Source organism: Melanotaenia boesemani, chromosome 7, assembly GCF_017639745.1.
Source record: "Melanotaenia boesemani isolate fMelBoe1 chromosome 7, fMelBoe1.pri, whole genome shotgun sequence".
Lineage (NCBI taxonomy): Eukaryota > Metazoa > Chordata > Actinopteri > Atheriniformes > Melanotaeniidae > Melanotaenia > Melanotaenia boesemani.
The window spans coordinates 22,191,031-22,210,640 of NC_055688.1; the positions used below are offsets into that span (position 1 = coordinate 22,191,031).

General features: G+C 37.6%; 1 protein-coding gene across 4 annotated transcripts; it reads right to left on the reverse strand.

The window, feature by feature from the left end:
- Nucleotides 1-809: 809 nt before the first annotated feature.
- Nucleotides 810-17,922, reverse strand: nxf1a (nuclear RNA export factor 1a). 4 transcript variants are annotated; one of them, XM_041990126.1, is made up of 23 exons: nt 17,757-17,919; nt 17,531-17,646; nt 14,059-14,118; nt 12,809-13,016; nt 10,679-10,844; nt 10,506-10,589; nt 10,264-10,368; nt 10,092-10,172; nt 9,687-9,756; nt 8,437-8,525; nt 8,208-8,315; nt 7,949-8,058; nt 4,340-4,376; nt 3,074-3,142; nt 2,874-2,929; nt 2,338-2,445; nt 2,052-2,110; nt 1,824-1,939; nt 1,691-1,733; nt 1,497-1,575; nt 1,156-1,338; nt 987-1,047; nt 810-905 (listed from the first exon to the last, which is right to left on the reverse strand). In XM_041990126.1, exons 2-23 carry the CDS (start codon nt 17,589-17,591, stop codon nt 867-869), a joined length of 1,992 nt encoding a protein of 663 aa, XP_041846060.1. In that variant the 5' UTR covers nt 17,592-17,646; nt 17,757-17,919; the 3' UTR covers nt 810-866. The 4 variants fall into 4 exon arrangements, with proteins under 4 accessions (XP_041846060.1, XP_041846061.1, XP_041846062.1 ...); XM_041990127.1 differs by lacking the exons at nt 17,531-17,646; nt 17,757-17,919 and adding an exon at nt 14,184-14,434; XM_041990128.1 differs by lacking the exons at nt 14,059-14,118; nt 17,531-17,646; nt 17,757-17,919 and adding an exon at nt 14,184-14,434.
- Between the last annotated feature and the right edge of the window lie 1,688 nt (nt 17,923-19,610).

Genomic DNA, 19,610 nt, shown 5'->3' on the forward strand with positions numbered 1-19,610 from the left:
GTATCGCGTCACAGTGACGAAGGCAAACCCGGAAAAGGTTTAAACTATCATGGCGCCAACAAATTAAGGTCAGTTGTGTGCGTGTTAATATAAATAACCGGTTTAAAAATACTGGACTTTTTTGCCCTGTTCTAATTATATAAAATACAGAGAAGATGTTAAATTCGTTTGTCTATGTTTTATTTAACACAAATTCTTCATTCCTGTAGAATGTTTGACCCATCTTCCTGTCATTGCTCATTTTTAACCACGTTCAATCTTACAGTGTTAAACATTACACACAAGACAGTCCTGTTTATTTGTCAAAAGATGGTCTCCATTGCAGTTCCATCTTTGCAATTGCCACCAAGTTTGTATTTAAAAGTATTTAATATAGCTTTACTTTCAAATTGCCACTCTAAAATCTGTTAATTTACCTTCTTTATCTCATAAACAGATGGCATTTGCTCATTTGTTAAAAAAAAAAAAAAAAAATGGAGATGATCTCTTTTACAATTCTCCCCATTTCAGACTGAATTAAATTGCATCACTTGTGTGTCAAAATATATTTTATTGTTTAACATACAAGAACAAGTCCAAATAAACAAATTTAACTGAGCGGTCATGTCTTTATTCCTAAGAAAATGTCTGCTATGTCTACTAGTGTCTATACAAATGACCATTAAGTAAGGTTACCATGACAACCAAATCAGACTCAGTCCTTGGGTTGAATAGTTGACATTTTACAATATTGGTTAACCCAAGTAAACGTGATCTATAACATTTTGAATAGAACATAAAAAATATTAAAAGAAAACAGAAGCCATAAATAAAATAACTGCAGGCTTTATTTCACAGATGTTCGATTCAGTTCTTCACTTTATTCTTCATTTTATGAAGGCTACATCTGGGATCTTGCCCTCCGTCTGTAAAGAGAAAAGGGATATTTTAGGGCCTTGTCTTAATTATTCCACAAAGATGAAGGGAACTGGTGTAACTTATTTTACCTTTAACTGTGTGAAGATCTGTGCTGCTCTGTTAAAATCCCACTCATTGTCTTGCAGACATCTGTGACAAAGTTGTTTCAATATTATTTCTTTTTAAAATCATAACACATGATGAGACATTGCCAACAAACATTCTCAAAATAACAAAAACAACAATAAAAGGACCTACTTTTGTGACCACTCCAGATTCATGCCCGACTTCTGTGAAAACGCTGTGAGCATTTCTTGCTGCGGTGCGGTGAGAGTTGGGACGGGGCTGGAAGATGGAGTTGGTGCCGGGGCCACGAAGGCACGACGGATCTCCTCTGTGGTTGCCATTCGGATGAAAAGCTGGTCATTGACGATGCACAAACTGCCGTAACAGAAACAGTCAGGAGACGTTACTCTTATTTCTTAATTTGCCCAATTTATAGTAGGGTTCACTTGTCATTGTCAAATTTCAGAGTTCACATCTTTCTGGCACAATCGGGCATACAGTGTCAGGAAATGCACAAAGCTCACTAAACTTACCCAGAATTTCCTGCTGGGACTGTGATGAAAACCCGAGAGAAGGCCATTGTGGATTCTCTGGACTTTCCGTCAACAACAACTGAAAACAGAATGGACACATTAATGTAATCTGTACCTTAACTTCTGAAACTTATTAATATGATTACTTTTGTTGCAAGAGTTTGTATTAAAACAAACCCTCAATTCAGACTTACCTTCTTTAAAGACTCCACTAACTGTGAATGATAGTAATGTGTTCTGTAAAAAGACAAAAACTACAGAATTACAACAAAAGAATGAAACACAGTTGAGACAGAAAAGTTAGTGACAGAATAAGCATCAACTCACAGTGTAGGTATTCACATCAATCGTAAAGGAGGCGATGTCGTGCTGCGTTTTTGGCAGCTCGTTGAGGAAAGCCACAACGTTGAGTCGTGTATGCTTCAGGAGTCTAAATCGTATCGCTAAAAGTGGCAAGATTCAGAAAAGGAAACATCATTAGGGACATAAAACATAAAATAAAAGAAATCCACAATTTAAACAGTGGCAGTTAAACAGCTCTTCAGGGAAACTCACTGGAGTCTTTGATCCTCTTGAGGTTTCGGCTGTCTTTGTAATACTCCCCAAGACTGCTCCTAAACACCAGGGTAGAGAAACAGGCAGAATCTATCAGACTGCAGCTGAGACTTAGAGGGTGTCAGGAGCAGGATCAGGAAAAGCAGCCTGTAATGCGTGGACCTCTGCAAAATCTTTCTAGTACACCATATATGACTATTTCAGTTTTGGAAACATTTAAATACTTTAAACTAATTTCTTTATGTGTTAAATTGTCATAGATAGATGTCTTTAAAAATATTTTTACCTTGAGGGGTTCTGGGTGGAGTAAGGTGTTGTTAGGGATAATGATGCTCCATCATGATAAGCATCCAGAAGAGGCTGTCTGTCCCCCGAGTCATATATACTGTAATACCTGCAACACAGAGTGTTAGAAGCATTGACAGTTTAGTGTTTATTAGTTGAGTCACATTCCCTAATGCATTGGTTCCCAACCTGTGATCCCCAAAGAGCACAGGGAGTCCCCTGAGGCTTTGAACACCAAGTGCCATTGTGATTAATGTCCAAACATTGCCCATATTTCAAGAAAGGTTAGGCTATATGGTCATTTAACTTTGGCTTTATGGAAGGACAGGACTCAGCCAGAATATATTATTTATGGTGAAAAGCTCACTTTAGAAAGCATAAAGCCAAGCATGATTTTCAGCATGGGTTTTTAGTATATGCATGAAGGGGGTCTCCAAGGAAGACAGGTTGGGAACCACTGCCCTAACCCCTTAAAGGACGGACTGATCTATTGCCTTTTGAGATGACTTTCTAATTAAGAAAAATGTCAAGACTTACTGTTGCAAAAACCGAAGGATGAGAGCCTTGATTTCGTCTGAACCAAAACAGCTGCCCTGAATGAACAAACAAAAGCCTTTTTCAGGTAAATCAGGAAGAACAATTCTTATTAGATTGATTAAAAAAATAAATAATGGAGTTTATACAAAATAACAGTTTGAGTAAAATTACTAAAAACTACAAAACCACTACCAACTAACCTTGCAAGGTGGAATTGTAGTGGGCGTTTCAACATCAAAGCCAATGGGTGGGGGAAGGTCATGCCCATCCTGAAAAGGAACCACACACAAACAAAGATGCATGGGAAAATGTGCCAAGTCAGCCACATTGTAGTAATTTCCATTTTTAGCATTTCCAGATACTAGAGATGGGGACTCGAGCCTGTGATTCTGACTCGAAACACACTTAAGTCGCATTTCCACTGACTTAAGATTTGACTTGGACTTGCATTTTTTTGGTTACAGCAGCAAACTGGATAGTCTGTGGCATAAAAATGTGTAACGCTGGATCCACCACATCCAACTTAAAACACACCTGCAGAGGTTAGTCACTGTAATATGAAAGCTAATGTTAGCATTTATGTTAGCAACGAGCTTAGAGCCACAGTGGTGTAAACGTTAGCTTGTCACTACTTTTGTACCTTTAGATTTGCGCCACTGGATGAGTTCCGAAGAAGAATGAGGCATTTACTGAACACAGTTTCCATTAACTGTTGACTTTACCATGATCATGTTATAAGGTGACCTACTGAGCCACTGTCCTGCAGATTTTACATGTTTACCAGCTGCAATATACCCGAGTCAAATTAATAAGGGCTCACTAAGAGGCTTGTCCAGAACTTGACATCAAGCAGTCATTCCAATAGGGTGTTGCCGCAGGGAAATGTCGAAAACCTGCAGGACAGGTGGCGATCTTGCACTAAAGTGTAGCATATTGGCCATCCTCTACATTTAGGGAAAAAAATCCAATGAACTGCATTATTAGTATTTTAAATTTCTCTGTGGGTCCAAATAGATTTTGGTTCACAATAAAAACTCTTGGATATATTGTGTTAAGAGCATATTTACTAATCTGAGTATGGATTTTAAATTCCTTGGATATTATAATGCAGTCTTCTAAACAAACCAGATGGCAAGTGTTGAATGACAGATTACTCATTTCAACTAAAAGTATCTTGAGACGTGGAGTTGAGGTCAAAAACTTGGGACTTGAAAAAAAGGACTTGTGCCCATTTCTGCCAGATAACTGAACATATATTTAAAGAATGAACAAACTTGACACAATTATATGATTATATATATATATATATATATATATAAACAAAAATACAGAGAAACCATTTAAAGAAGTTTGTCAAAGTATTCAAATTATGTCAGGGTTGCCATTTTGTATAAACAAACACACCTTACATGAATAATTAGGGTGAGTGGAAGGAATGAAGCGTACAGATGGAAATGTGGACTTACCAGTTTGAGAAGCCGGGGAAACCTCTGCCGCACAGCACTGGTATGGGAGAAAGCAAGAAAGTTATCATCCTAAACCACCTTCAACAAAAATAAATAATGCTCATTATTGTGCCACTGTCAGTCACGCCTGATGATCAACCTTGCATAAGTGTTGACTTTCATTTGTAATTTTAAGACGCTACTTCTTTGGGAGAACAGTTCTGTACAAATAGGCAAATTATTGTATTTATAACCAGTGTTGGAATATTTTTTTTTTGTATTAAAAAAGAAAATAACATTTCCAGACTAACATCCAACTTATCCTCTGAGTTTCATGCTGTGCCCTCTGACTTCTCCCATCCAAAAGTGTACTTACCAGCAGGTATACTCACCCTCTCCCCCAAAAATGGTGATATACACAGATCTGACATCGAAGAGCAATACAAGCACACTTTTCAAGGAATTCACACATACAAATACGCCACCATCTACAATACTGAGGCTGGAAACCAGGATACAGATCCATTTTGAATTAGTAAGATCAAGAGATTATGCATGGCTGGGAGAGAGGTGGTTACCGCCAGTCTTGTTTACTCCCCCCCCCAAACTCTGGCCAAGATGTTGGGGAACAGATGAGTCTACATCACCAAAAACAAACAAACAAACAAACAAAAAAACGTAACAGGATCTGGGTAGAAAGAAATATGAGGTAAAAATTCACAGAGACACTGACACAAGAAGTCCAACATTCAGAGGAGATGTCAAAATTGTGATCAATTTATCCACGTGTGCGTCGATATTTACCAGCAAAGAAAGAACCTGAGAACAGAGCTGAACAAAAAGGATATCTTGTCTCAAAGTGAGCTAAACCCAGCAGTCCCACCACTATTTCCCTAGTTTCCAACTGCTGAATAAACACAGCAGTTATCAGTTTGGTATCTTGCTCTGAAAAGATGGCACAGCTCTTCATGCAACGTGCCTGGACCTGCTGTTTTTGTTTTGTTTTCTTAAATAGCTTATTTTGGGACCGAGCCCTTGGTTACAGCAGGGCTTGGAGATTATTAATTGTTTACATGGAGTGATAACACTCTGCTCTCTCTGCTTAACAACTGAGCTTTTTTTGTACTGGTCACAGCCATCAGAAACTGAAGGAGAAAATGTTTCATGCTTTTTTTTTTTCCCTCATTCAACATTTTTCAGACACAACTGAACCTTCAATTTCTTGTTCAGTTTGTATTTCTCTCAGAAGTTAGTTAAGGGTATTTGCCAAACTCCACTTGACTCACTGGAAAGCAGAGGTCTGCTGTAGGCAAACAATCAGACAAAGTGGAATAGAGAAACAGCTCTTTGTCTTTAGCTCGTCACTGGTCATTGATGACATGTCCCGCTCCGCCTCTGCCCTGTGGCTTTACCTGTAGAGTCCCATCTTCTCAATCCTTCTCGTTGTGCTCTCGGTGAGTCTGAGCTCATAGGGACTGAGGTCGAGTAATCGTGACTGTGCCTGCCTTAGGTTGTCCCGAGGTTTCAAGGTGGGATCTTACCCGTCATAGGCTATCCAGCCTTCCATACTCGCCTTAAACAGGGGGCCGAGTGGGCAAAGATGCTATGAGGGGAGGGGAATCATTGGCTGTGGATTTATTTCTTTGCTTTGTCCAAACATCTGACAAGCTGAAAAGGGATTGACTTCTCCATAACAATGTTTAACAGTACAGCTCAAGAGATGATTTATTTTCAAATACATTTTCCAAAACATTTTTATCTGAGCATCACGCTCAGCTGCTTCGATTATTTAACATCATGATTGCTATGACTGTTAGAGCAGTTTATTGGATACCTAATCACAATGTCAGCAGGGGAGTGCTGGGTAGAGCATCACTGAGAACCATAAAACAAAGAGGATGCCAAAGCTTGGAAGGAAGCCCCACAGTGAAGCTGAAAAGTTGGCTTACAAAGTAAGACAGACTTTAGCAAAGAGAAAAGAAAAACAATACAGAATTATTCTGTAGTTAGATGTCCTTTCAGCAATATTTGGAAGTAAGAAGTGTTCAGTTTGCAGTTTGAAAAAGAAATGTTAACCATCAAGTAGACAGAACATGTAAAACAAACCCAAAAAATATTTTTTCCTTCAAGTCAAAATATGTTCAATGTATGAATACACATTACGTAGCTTGTATGAGAGCACATGTGTAGGTTACTTGTTAGCACAGGCATGAACAAACTTCAATCTATGCAAATACATCCTTGATGAATGGTAAGGTCCATTAATTATCTCATTTAATTTTTTAGCACCAAGTTATAGTTGTTGGCAGAATAACTGATACAAAGCTAGGTATAAGAAACTAATCTGTAACAGTCACAGATGTAGATATATTCATCTTTCAACATGTTTGGGGAATTAATGAACATATACATGTTAATATACTTAATTAGATTGACCTCATTTTCCCCCTTAATTTCACACAAACAAAAAGATAGTTTATATAACGGGTGAGATTCAATTAAAAAATTTATCTAATTACAGGCTTTGTAATTATTCTTGATTAATCGAATTTTACTAGCATAATATTTGCCTCAAATTGCCTCAATTTAAATGGATTTTAATGGACTAAATCAATTAATAGACACAGACATTAATATTGTAAACCCAAGCTCTAGTAATGTCTGGAAAAATGCATTTAGTTGCATTTCAATTCAAAACAATAGAGAAGAAATAGAAAATGTTTCTGCTCAAAGTGAACAGATCTAAAGTTAAAGAGCCATTTAAGGTACTTTAACTAACAGCTCTAGCTGTTCTCTGATTAAGAGTCTACAACATGTTGCAGTACTTTTAAATTTTTAAATTCTTCATTAATAGGCATTAATATCTGGCAATAAGCCAGGGTGGGATCAGCCAGCAGCAGCTTTGCACGTTTCATCATCAGTCTGATCATGAAGCAAAGGTGAACATCTCCTGCTCCGACTGCAGCTGCGTGTATAGGGGAGGGACTGAAGTGCTGCTCATGGAGAAGAAGTAAATGTGCTTTCACGTCACTTTCCAAAAGTCTCCAGTAACACCAGATAAAGTCTTTAGATTTGTTGCTAGTCGCTTCTTTGAAATAGAGCAACTAGCTGGGTCTAAAAACTTGCCAAAGTAGTTAAACTGGCAACACAGATTTAGCAGAGCTCTAGAGTGTTTCAATTTAATCGGTGCACTGGAAACCGTGCACTGCCAAACGTTTCACGTTGCTTGGAATGCAAACTGCGATTAAATGTGTTAATTTTATTTTAAACGCGCAAATTGTTTTGTAATTACTCAATTGTAATTTACGCAGTAAAGTCCCACTCCTTTATATATATATATATATATATATATATATATATATATATATATATATATATACACACACACACACACACTATCTTTTTGTTTATATATAGACAGATGTGTCTGATCCAGAAGATCTTTGACTGTTATGGAAAGAAGGTTCAGTTATGGTAGAGCCATAATAAATGCAACTCAAGAACAGCTTTTAACAGACGGTTTCATACTTGTATTACAGGCGTAATGAAACCCCCTCAGTCATACAGTCAAACCAATAACTTTGTTTACACAAAAACATCTTATCTGACCCTACAGAGTCTTTGACTGACCTGATGTATGCAGCCTGGTCCTTGAAGAGGTCACACAGTGGGTTCCTGTTCAGCCACAACTCCAACAGTTTTAGTCCTTTCACTTTGTCCAGCTCCCGGTCTGATTTCAGCTGGACAACCACAAAAAAAAAAAAAAAAAAAAAAAAAATAGAAATTGTTGAGAAGGAAAAAAAAAAAACAAAAAAAAACAACCACCTAAATGAACAGTGGCTGATGTTATGCCTGCTTATTATTCTGTGAACTGATCAGCTTGCCTCACCTCATTCTGAGAAAGGTTGAGTGTCTTCAGATTGGGGACCTTGGAAACCAAATCCGCAAGCTCATCCAATTTGTGAATACGGTTGTTACTCAGGTTCAAACATGCCAGCTGGAAAGATGGCAGACAACACTTAACTGGGTCAGTTACTTTATCAGCACAGGCAGTACATTATAACTATTTGGCTGCTTCTTACATGACGATAAACTACATTAATCATCATCAATCTTACCTCAGGAATGTTTTCTTCAATGATTTTAATGACAGACTCCATGTTTGTTTTCCTGTTCAAGATGACTTCAATGTTTTGGGACACCAGGTCTGTTACATGGAGTAAAATGTTAGTGTACATGAATTTACTTATTTTCAATGTTAGTCAATCTCATTTCATCACAAGACAACAGCTGTTTTCTCCTTGCCATATTACCACCACTTTCATTCAAGCCAACATTTAAGTGAACAAGTCATAGAAGCCCCCATGTTTACACTTTACCTCGAAAGCGCAGCGAAAGCTCGGTGTGGAATTTTTGTGCTAGCCACCCTGTCACAGGGCTGGATTCTCCAGTTCACTCAATTACACGAGGATTGCGACATCACGCAACAGTTAGTGCACTTAAGCGCATTTAAATAGAAAAATAAACCAGCAAATTGGCCAGTCTGACCGGGTCCCACATGCTTGCTCTTTATTTCTTTATAGTAGTGATGTGTGGTTTCCTACAAAATGGTGTGATTTTCCACCTCCAAAATAAACGTCTCATCGTCCATGATGTCAAGTATCACGTGTGATCCTCTCTCACCTGAAGGCTTCTTGCTCGTGTCGCTGGTCATGACGTAATGTTGACATTTAAGTATATTGCTATCAAAAGTCTGCACGCAGCGTTTTATTTTTAAAATCCACCAGAACCACTTTGCTTTTCATCAATTTACGTCGTGCCTGAACAGCCCGCTCTGCTCTAAATTGATGTGGCTTCCAAGCAGTTTGCAACAAAAAAACAGAACAATTACGTATTTTTATTGAAGTTAGAGTGCTTTAGAGGCACTTCAGAAACGCAGTGTGCCTGGTGGAAGATGTCTGACTAGAACTCCTGCAATCGCCACGAAGCTGCAGAACAGTCGCACAGCGGCGCTTCCACGTTCATTGACTTTAGAGACTTTGTTTGCTTAGATTAACTGATGCTACTCACCGCTCTCAGTTTAGGCAAGGAGTGTGGAAAGTGGCAAAAAAAAGAGGTGGATGGCCAGCTGCTTTTACTAACAACCACTGATGGCACCCTGAGGTTATGCAGCATACTGAATAACTGTGGTGCTCCATCAACACTATGTACAGGCAGGTCTCACACCATCTTTGCTGACCACTCAATCTCAACCACTTTTTTTCTCCTCAAAACTCAGATTTAATTGTACTTTGGACATTTGTAGAACATGCATTTACGCAAGTGTCATGCATCTGGCCTTTGCGTGAAAGGAATTAGGAGTGATTACCTGGGTCAGTTCGAATGTTGTTCAAGTCTAGCGCTTGCTGGGAACCATCAAAACGTTTGGCCATGCATTGCTGTGAAAGATAAAAATCAATATAAGAAGTCTAATTGAGAAAAACATTCCAAGAAAAAAAAAATCCAAGTCTTCCCAACATTTGGAACACTTTTTTCCAAGCCACCTCTCCTTCACAAGTTAGATGAATAAATGGCTCTCAGTAAAAGCATGCTGACCACTTCCATACATGCACCTTATAAAAACTGCTAAACAATCATTTCTATCTACACTTTGTCATTATTTCTGCAAAGCTAAAAGAGATCTGATCTACTTTCTGTGCACTGTACACAAGACAGTTATTTTAAACAGACTTATTTAGGAAATGCAGACAGTAAACTTGGTCCTCAAGCTTACCTTTAGGTGCTCCAAATGTTCCGGCTTCAGGTCGGATTGGATGGAGGATGGTGGAGCACTTGGGTTGACGTGCACTTCCACCTGGGAGGAAACATCAGTTAAAAACACAAAAGAGTTACATCAGAGTTTTTTGTGATTTCTGATTACAGAACTACAAGTTTCCCAAACATACCTTATATCCATCTGTGTCTGTGATCTTGTGAGAGCATTTGTGCAGTGCATTGGCAGCAGCAGAATCGTCCACATAGAAATGGACCCTGTTATGGTCAACATGGTACTGGATAGACATAGGAAAAAAAGACAAAACCTCTTTTACTTAGCAGAAACAGGACAGAAACCTGTTTCTAAACTGAATCACACAGACAATTACACAAATTCACATCAAATAATCACGAGACAGCACTTAAAACTCACCTCCACAGGTGTGTAGGGAACCGAACAGATGTTCTGGAGAGCTGTCACTAACCATTTCCTTTCATATTTTCTTCCATGTGGTATCTGTAAAGCAGACATGACAAAATATAATCTCTTCTGACAACTCACAATGTAGACTTGCTGATGTCCTGGGGCAATGTAGTAATACACACCGTTACTTTGTACCAGCCTGATCGGGCTTTCAGTGCTCCTCCACCTCTATCTCCTCTGAAAAAGAAGCCACCGCCTCCTCTACCACCACCTCCACCCCCTTTGCCTGGCTGCCTGTCTCTGTCAAAGCGTCCGTCTCTTTTTCGAAAATTTCTTCCGTATGGGTTGCTAAGCAAGGCAAAATAATGCAATATTTTCAGATACTTCTTCTTAAAATCATATTCACTTGTCCAAGAACATTTCAAATTTTCCATCCGGAGAAACCAGTGCCCCCTAAAACTATGACATTTCTACATTTTTATAACTAGTAGTCTGTCTAGCTGAGATTCCATATTTGGATACAGACTGGTTATATGGTTTATTTCTGATAAATGTCTTTTCAGAATTAATCCCTTGGATTCTTCTGTTTTCATGACAACCTTTTTGTTTGAGTGCATCCAATGTTTCTCAAATGTTAAGATAACACAATTTGAATTAATTTCCTACAGCAAAATGTGTATTTTATGCATTTGATTTAGTTTAATTTGAAAATGACATGCATTTGTATAGAGTGATTCAAACTAGGGCTTCTCAAACTACAATACTTATACATGCAGGAGAGTTTTCTGGATGGCCGTGGGAGTGTGCCGTCTGTCTACTGTGAGTGAGAAAGCAAAACTACTGCCGTGGCTATTTGTACTTGATGTTCGTGATATAGCCAATTTAGATGTTGCACGTTAAACTATTTGGGATACCTTAAGTATATTTGATGTGTCATCCTTCTCTAATTCAAGCAAACACTGAATTTCAAATTCTATCTTCATCTGATAAATTTTAGATGATGTGTTTAGATAATATTGGTTCTTCCTCCAAGTTTGGCTCAAAGGCTTGAATTAGGAAGAAAAGAAGAAACCAAACAGTTAAAAAACTTACTTTTTTGAAAAGTAATAACATTTAAGAAAAAACTGCTAATGAAAAACAGGTAATATGGGTGTATGTTGCTATGTTTTGTGTTTCTGTCAAAAGGAATTAGTCAGCTGCATGACTGATGACAATGCTACATTCAAGGCCTGCTTTAAATGCTTTAGAAATACGAATAATGAACAGCTTGTGTCCAGGTTTCTGCTCTTCGGTCAATTCTACCGTCAGATCAGAGATGAGAAGTTTGCCCTATCATGGACACCAACTATGTGACAAATACAAATAATGCCTGCAACCATGGCAACTGGAAAAAAAGACTAACTGTTATTACAAGACATAATGTGACCCATTTTTAAACAATGTAGACTAAGACCAATAAAAACTTTGTTCTGCAAAATACTGAACCCTGATAAATATGACAGCTGATCCCTGAGTTTTGGAAGTTTTAATTAATTAATTCATCAGTGTTTCCACTCCCATTATATTCGGGGTCAACCCACCCTAAACGAGAAAGAAACTATTCTTCATTGTAGTCATTTCAGAATTGTATTATGGCTTAAAATGGATCCAATGTTTTTGTAGGGTTTATTAATGTGAGTACATTGTTGGATATCTGGACTTCATAGCAATTTCTAAGTAAGGAAAACATCTTAATTTACTTCAGGACATTTCATAAATTTTACTTTTTTCTGTTCTGTGTTTTTTGTCACAGCATTTTAGTAATTTATGGGAAACTAGTCTGCGATGAGGTTTGATAATATGACGTGACTCTACAGCTGAACGTAGGTGTCTAATGTTGTTTAATTATTTCGTCATTAAGATGTGTCATATTCACACTGTAATGGGTAGGTTACAGCTAGAGTTTATAAATACATTATTCTGCAGTGCTAATTTTAAGGTTGCAAAGAAATCCTGTTTATTAAGGCTATATGCATGTTACATCTGTCTCACTTCCAGACATACTATAGGTATGTCCACATGGTTTATCTCATTTGCTGTTCACTGAGTTTAAGGTACTTTTCAAGACAAACAATTAATATAGCTCGAAAAAATTATTTAAAATACTGCACTTCTGTATTAAACATTAAATTGATAATTGCACCAATATTTTATTCAGCTAAGTAACACATATGCCCCTTTAGAAAATAGTAAGCATTCGGATCTGCTTATCATGTGAGTTTATCAGTCCCACTCATAAAGACATTGATGACTGTTAAACAAACAAAACTTACAATCTGTTCTGGGAGCTGCTCTCCTGAGAGCTGTCACTCATGGTAACATCTCCATCCATTTCATCAAGCCTAGAACGCGGTCCAGGACCTCCAAACCCTGCCGAGTGGCTTCCCCGCTGACGGTCTCTTCGCGACCTGTCAAACGATCGTCCCTTGTGGGAGCCTCTGCCTTTACGGTTGCGAAATGGTGCGGTCCTATCATCATGCTCTATGAAAAGGCAGCAAAAGTTCATTTATGACATATCATATCACAAACCTACCTATTTCACTGAGCCAATATACCATTACAACAAAAGTGAAGAATCAAAATTATGTCCATCACAGCTTGCAGTTAGCACTTGGTGATATCAAATGACCTCTTCCCATTTCAAGGTTTCAACGATGTGGAAAAAATTATTTAACTGAGACCATGTTTGCCTCACAGTACATTAGCAATATGTAAATGGTTCAGGGTGAGAGTTGTGATGTTGGACAAAACACTAGTAAATGTAAGCTTTATACTCCAAGTCTGGCTGCACCAGAAATGACAGCATGCAGAAGACTGGGAACAATGACGATCGCTCTGGCTGCTTTATTTTTTAATTACCCCATAAGGCAAGGCACAGACTAAGGTAATAAATGGTAAAAAAAATAAATAATAATTTCCCTTGTTAAAAGTATTTTCTCATTTCATATGATAAAAAAAAAACTTTGTCAATTCCTATCACAGAGTCAAAGCACTTTAATCCCAAGAATGATTCATTAAATAATTACTGAACAATTGTTATACAAATAAAAATATGTTTAAAAAGAAATGAAGGGGTTTGTGTTTTATTTTACAACATTGTAATGTAAACACTGCTTCAGCCATTACCTGATAATTAAAAAAAAAAGAAAAAATACTATCAGGCACTGTAATTGTTACAGCTAACACTGACTTATCAATTACTTTAATATGTTTTTTTTATTACCTTTGAGGACTTGTCATCTATGCCTTCTTACAATGTATAAACTACACTTATGCCAATACTTGGGTTTAAATCAATAAATTGTATGCGAATTTCCATGCTTAAACAGGCAACAAAACACCATGCTACATGACATTACCTCAGTAAAGGCTACTGCCTTTATTCTATCTTACTATAATACTGAATATAGTTTAGTAAAAAATAACTAAATAAATAAAATAGCACTGTACGTTGGTATATTTCAGCACCAAGATATCATTGTTGTCATTATTAGCTCTCCTGGGAGCCAATGACTTTGGTTACCTCCGTCGACCACGATATCTGTGCGTCTGACCTCTCTCTTCACTTTAAAGTCTCCACAATCTGAAGAAAAATGGTGAAAGAAGTTCAGAAGATGTAAGGTTAGTGTTGTAGCGAGCGTGTCTTACCGTTGTAGTAATGTCCGCCGTCCGCCATATTTCTGTAATAGTGTTGAGTTTAAAAAACAAAAAGAAGAAACAGTCCTGTGTGAAATAGTGCGTGGGCCTTGGTTTCTGTGACTTTTTTTCACAAAACACTACACCGAAGCAGTAAAATAAACATCTCAAGAAGCTTAGACAAAACACAAAAGGTAGCACGTCGTGATCGCAGGCACGTCTTTACCCAACCAGTACCTAAGCTAGCTTCTTCTGCTAACAAGTGGCGACTAGCGGACGGAAATAAAAGTTTTGCACACTTGTCCTTCCGGGGCGAAAGAAAAGCGCTCCCTTTTTTCGCCCCCCGAGATAAATTTAGAAACACTCGCACATACAATTCAAGTTAATTGTTTTAGGTTCTACCTCACAGTACCTTGCTATGTTGTATGCAATCTGTTAGCATTAGCATAGCTTTCTAAAGGCGTTTGTGTGCCGTAAGAAAGAAGCTAGATTAAATGTCGGACCACTTCAACTGTTACCATCACACATTACATAGCGGTTATAAACCCCCATGTCTTTCACGTTAGTGGGCCGTTTCTCCGTCGCCAAAAAATGCCAATAACTTCAGAGAAAATAAATAATGGGGAAAAAGTTTAAATACAAATAAATAAATAAGCAGACACACCCTGTAACCACTTTTGCTTTGGCAATATTATAATTGTTATATAACATTGTGTAGTTCTTTATACAATTAAGTTAGGTCTAATAGCCTGTCTTGATTAACTTTTTAGGGGAAATTAATTTTCCTCAAATAAATATCTAAATTTCATTTTTCTTTTGTTATTTAATAGAATTTTTTATTTAACAGAATGCCCCAAAAACCAGGATAACACACCTCTGTAGATGTAAAGAGGGCATGCTCGCACCTTGTAAAAAGAAACTGCACCCACTTGCACATATGTATGGATGTCAACTTCTGATCAGATTTTTGTTGTTGTTGTTGGTTTAGTATAAACTCAGAGCCAGAGCTCTCATGGTGAGTCCCATGGGGACCAGGTGACATTATGCTCCAAGACATGTGGCGAGGGATCGAGCGGCCAACCTTCAAAGTCGAGTAACAACCAGTCTTTTTCAGTCCTTCTCTACTGACTGGATTTAGTGTTAATAGTGGGCCACTTTCAGATGTTGACAGGAGGAAGCCAATCCTATATATATATATATATATATATATATATATATATATATATATATATATATATATATATATATATATATATAGATCAGGCAATTTTCGAGCTAAACATCAATTTAGACACAGACTTTTAATACTTCTGTCATTAAAAAAAATGCTTAAGTCTGAATATGGTGTCAGTATAATTAGGGATGCACAATAACCATTTCTTTAAACCGATACTGATAACCGATAACTTTCAGCTACTAAAGGCCAATACCGATAACTAATAACCAATAAACACACTTAAGATCATGACATCAATACTAACAAAACCTAAAAGACTTTTCACTGTTTATGTGAAGAGATAGTGATTTTTTCCATTGAAAAACTTTTAGAATGCATCTCAAACATTTTTTATTTGATATAATGTGTGAATACATTTGCCGATAGCATCATACTTGGTTGAAAGGCACACATCAGTAAAGTAGCGGCGGCTCGGCATCATAAACCGTGGCTCCAAGTAATGAATCAGACGAGGAAAGCCTCTGTCCTCAACACGGGTTGTTCGTCAAGAGCCATCATTTCCATGAATAAATCTTCAATAGCCTTAGCCCGTGAGTCATGTCTGGCAAATTTCTTGGATGTCTCAAACACCTCACAGATATCTGTGGCTTATTTGCTTTTTGGGCCGATAGTTATCATGCATCCCTAAATATAAACGCAAACTGCTGTTTTATTGAGAATGTGGAAAAAAATCCCTGATAGGGGTGAGGTGGAAGGAGCAGTATTTTTAGATCTTAAAAAGGCTTTCAAAACGGTCAGTCACAGCCTGCTTTTATCTAAAATGTTATCCTTTAACATCACTCCTGAAGCAGTGTGGTTGGTTTGCATCATATCTTCGTGATAGAGAACAGTGCGTTAACGTGGCCCAGGAGAAACATCCAAATGGGAATTCCACAGGGCTCCATACTGGGACCCTTGCTGTTTGGTCTCTTTATAAATGAATATACCCCTAATCTACACCGATGCCAGTTGCCAACGTTACGTGGATTTTGCAATTTTTTTATGCACATGCCAAGTTCCCTGGGCAGGCAGTGGATATTTTGTCCTCCTGTATGGCTGAGGTGAGTGAGTGGCTCATTCAAAATCATTGTGCTGAATCTAAGATGGTATCAGTGTGTTTTTTTCTATTAGAAAACAAAACGTAGAACAAACATTCTAAATACATTTGCAAAATAAAAACATACAATCTGTAACAGAATTTACACATCTTAGGTTGGTCCTTGACCACCACCTGAAATTTCATAAACACAATGTTAAAACAATACAAAGCAATCTAAATTGTTTTAGGCACTAGCATCCCAGAGCAGGCTGCACTCCTTTACATGCATGCTGTGATATTTTCACATATATCATACTGCATGACAGCATGGGGCCAGGCCACTCTCTCAGCCACAAAGTGCATTGGGTTGTTGTCCAATTGAGCAATAAAACTTATGGACAAAAAGCCAATCTGCTACCACCACTGCAAAATTCTTCAGAAGTATCAATTGCTAAGCTTAGCAAGTTTTGGTGACTTGAGCTTTCTCAAATAATAAATATTCAAATAGCTCTGGCTACCACCTGTTTGTATGGCATCAGCTACAAACGTTTGTGACTATGTAGAAATGCAATGCATATGTCAAACAATTCAAATAAATCAGAAATAGAATCAATGAAATGATAGTGTTTTTTACAGACCTGGTACTGAAGCATATCATGAATTTAGTTTGAGTTGAGTTACTTGATCTAGCAGAGTTACGCTAGAGCAACATTTGTGACAATAAAAACCGAGTAAAAACCAACAACCTTGATTTATTGTGCATCTCTCAGGTGGAATAAATTACATTTAAAACCTCTTCTCCAAAACAACACAACACAAGTAACTTCTCAAAGGTACCTTCAATCAAGAGATTTAAAATCAGACACGTGGCCCTGATATGGGACAGGTTCAACACATCAGTGATTAAGCCATGTCTGAAATATTTACCTTTAAATATTTAAAAATTTGAACGGCAACAATCCCGATATATACTTTACCATATGTGCTTTAATCTTCAGCAAGTTAAGAATAACGAATTCTCAACCTTCAGCAAGTTAAGAATAACGAATTCTCAACCAACGCATAACTTCGGTTGATGACTTCGGTTTAATCTGTAACACTTACCGTCTTGGAACACGTGTGTCACCACAGCTAAGTTGGCATAGTCTCTCCGAAACATTGTCATGATTCATCCATAAACGACCTTCATTCTCAACCTCCAGAAAACTTTTCGCGATACACTGCATCATGTTGAAAAAAAGAAAAAAATATTTCAAATCACAGATGCAAGGCGCAGTATGTTATGTTAAACATGGCTGACCTTTTAGCCGCGTCGTTTTTCTCACATTACCTGAAACAAGTTAGCTGACGAGGCTAGCTGTCTGAGTTAGCACGATATCGGCCGTCAGACGCAATGTACGGATATTTTGGCGACTCACTTCTTTCGTTGTTGTTTTACTTCTCCGGAAAATATCGGAAACTTTTTTCTACAACGAGCCGTCTGAGTTGCGCAGACGGTCTGCCTCGCTCACTGTTTTTTCCCAACATAATATTATGGCGCCATCTGGTGGACTGACCGAGAGCAGCAGGTGTAACGCCAAATTCTGTGACCTATTCAAATCTATGACCCAAATAATGAAAGTTTTTTTTGTTTTGTTTTTTTAACTGCGCAAAAGATATATGTTCATCAGTTATTTTTTACATCTCTATGATATTTATAGGCTTTTGTATTAGTAATAGAATTACAAAGTCCCGTATAATGCCAAACCAAAACAAAGGTTTCGGGCTTTGCTCAGGCCTTGGGCCACAGTGGTTAACCTTTGTTGATGGTCTGGGAACTTGAAGTGAGTCTCCAAGTCCACCTCTCTAACTACTTTGCCACCACTCCCCTAACCAACTGGCACTTAAATTCATATTCAAACTACAGACATCAAAGGCTAGTTATTCTGTTTCATTCATTTGTTCTCTTTATAATTAAAATATATATCTCATTTTACAATTATAATTTACAATTCCAAAAATGCTGGAACATTGTGTAAAATGTGAATAAAAACAAAATGCAATGAACTCATGAAAAGATTACTGAGGCACTCAAGTAGGTGGAAAATAAAAAGCCTTTATTATCTCATGGCTAATCTATTAAAAAAACATATCAACGCCAACGCGTTTCAGCCTAAGAGGCCTTCATCAGGGTGAGTGGCAAAATGTTTGTCCGGCGGCTTAATTCTTGTATAAATAGGCAATCACCAGCAGCTGCTCTGTGTGGGCAGGTAGATGGTCACATGGTACCCGTGACCTGCCAATAACAATCACAGTCAGACATTCTTAAAAAAAAAAGCAAAAAAAAAAAAAAAACCAGGTAAACATAGTATAATAAGATTCAACAGATATGTATATATACATCAATAATCATACGTATATCTACTAATAAATAAATAAATATTGGTCATTACTTCTTCAAGAAACCACAGATCAATCAGTTACATTACAAGACCATTACAAAAAATTAGAAAAATCCAGTTCCCCATTCAAATCTGGGTACTGTGTCACTTTTAGTGTGTAAATCCAAAATGTCTCCCTTTGTAAGAGTTTTTTTTAAAGTCTGTCTCCACCTATAATTGGTTTTTCTATATGTTCTACTCCAGATAAACTTCAATGAATTACAATTACCATGGTTAGCATCAAGATAGTGAACAGCCATAGGATATTGTAGGTTATCAGTTCTAATTGCATGTTCATGTTCAGCCAACCTTGCTTTTAATTTGCGCTTTGTTCTTCCGATGTAGAAGCAGCCACATGGACATTCTAGTCTGTATACTACATATGAAGTATTACAATTGATAAATGATTTAATGTCAAACTTACGACCGGATGATATTTCTGTAAAATAGTTATCATTAATCATGTTGCTACAGTGGTTACAATGTCTGCACTTGTGGTTACCTTTAATGGTAGAAAGCCAAGTTTTTTGTTTTAAAGGGGCAAGGTGACTTTTAACCAGTTTATCATTTAAGGTCGGGGCTTTTCTGAAACTGATCGTTGGAGAGTCTAGAGCAGGGGTAGCCAACATCGGTCCTCGAGGGCACCAATCCGGCAGGTTTTCCAGATTTCCGTGCTCCAACACACCTGACTTAAACTAACAAGTCATTGTGGAGATCCTTATAGGCTGTTGGATCCATTTAATTTGAGTCAGGTGTGCTGGAGC

Coding starts and splice junctions, on each gene's coding strand:
- nxf1a (XM_041990126.1), bottom strand. CDS start 17,591: ATGACAATGTTTCGGAGAGACTATGCCAACTTAGCTGTGGTGACACAC. Junction 9,757..10,091: donor AACATTTGGAGCACCTAAAG/GTAAGCTTGAGG, acceptor TATCTTTCACAG/CAATGCATGGCCAAACGTTT. Junction 1,048..1,155: donor AATCTGGAGTGGTCACAAAA/GTAGGTCCTTTT, acceptor ACTTTGTCACAG/ATGTCTGCAAGACAATGAGT.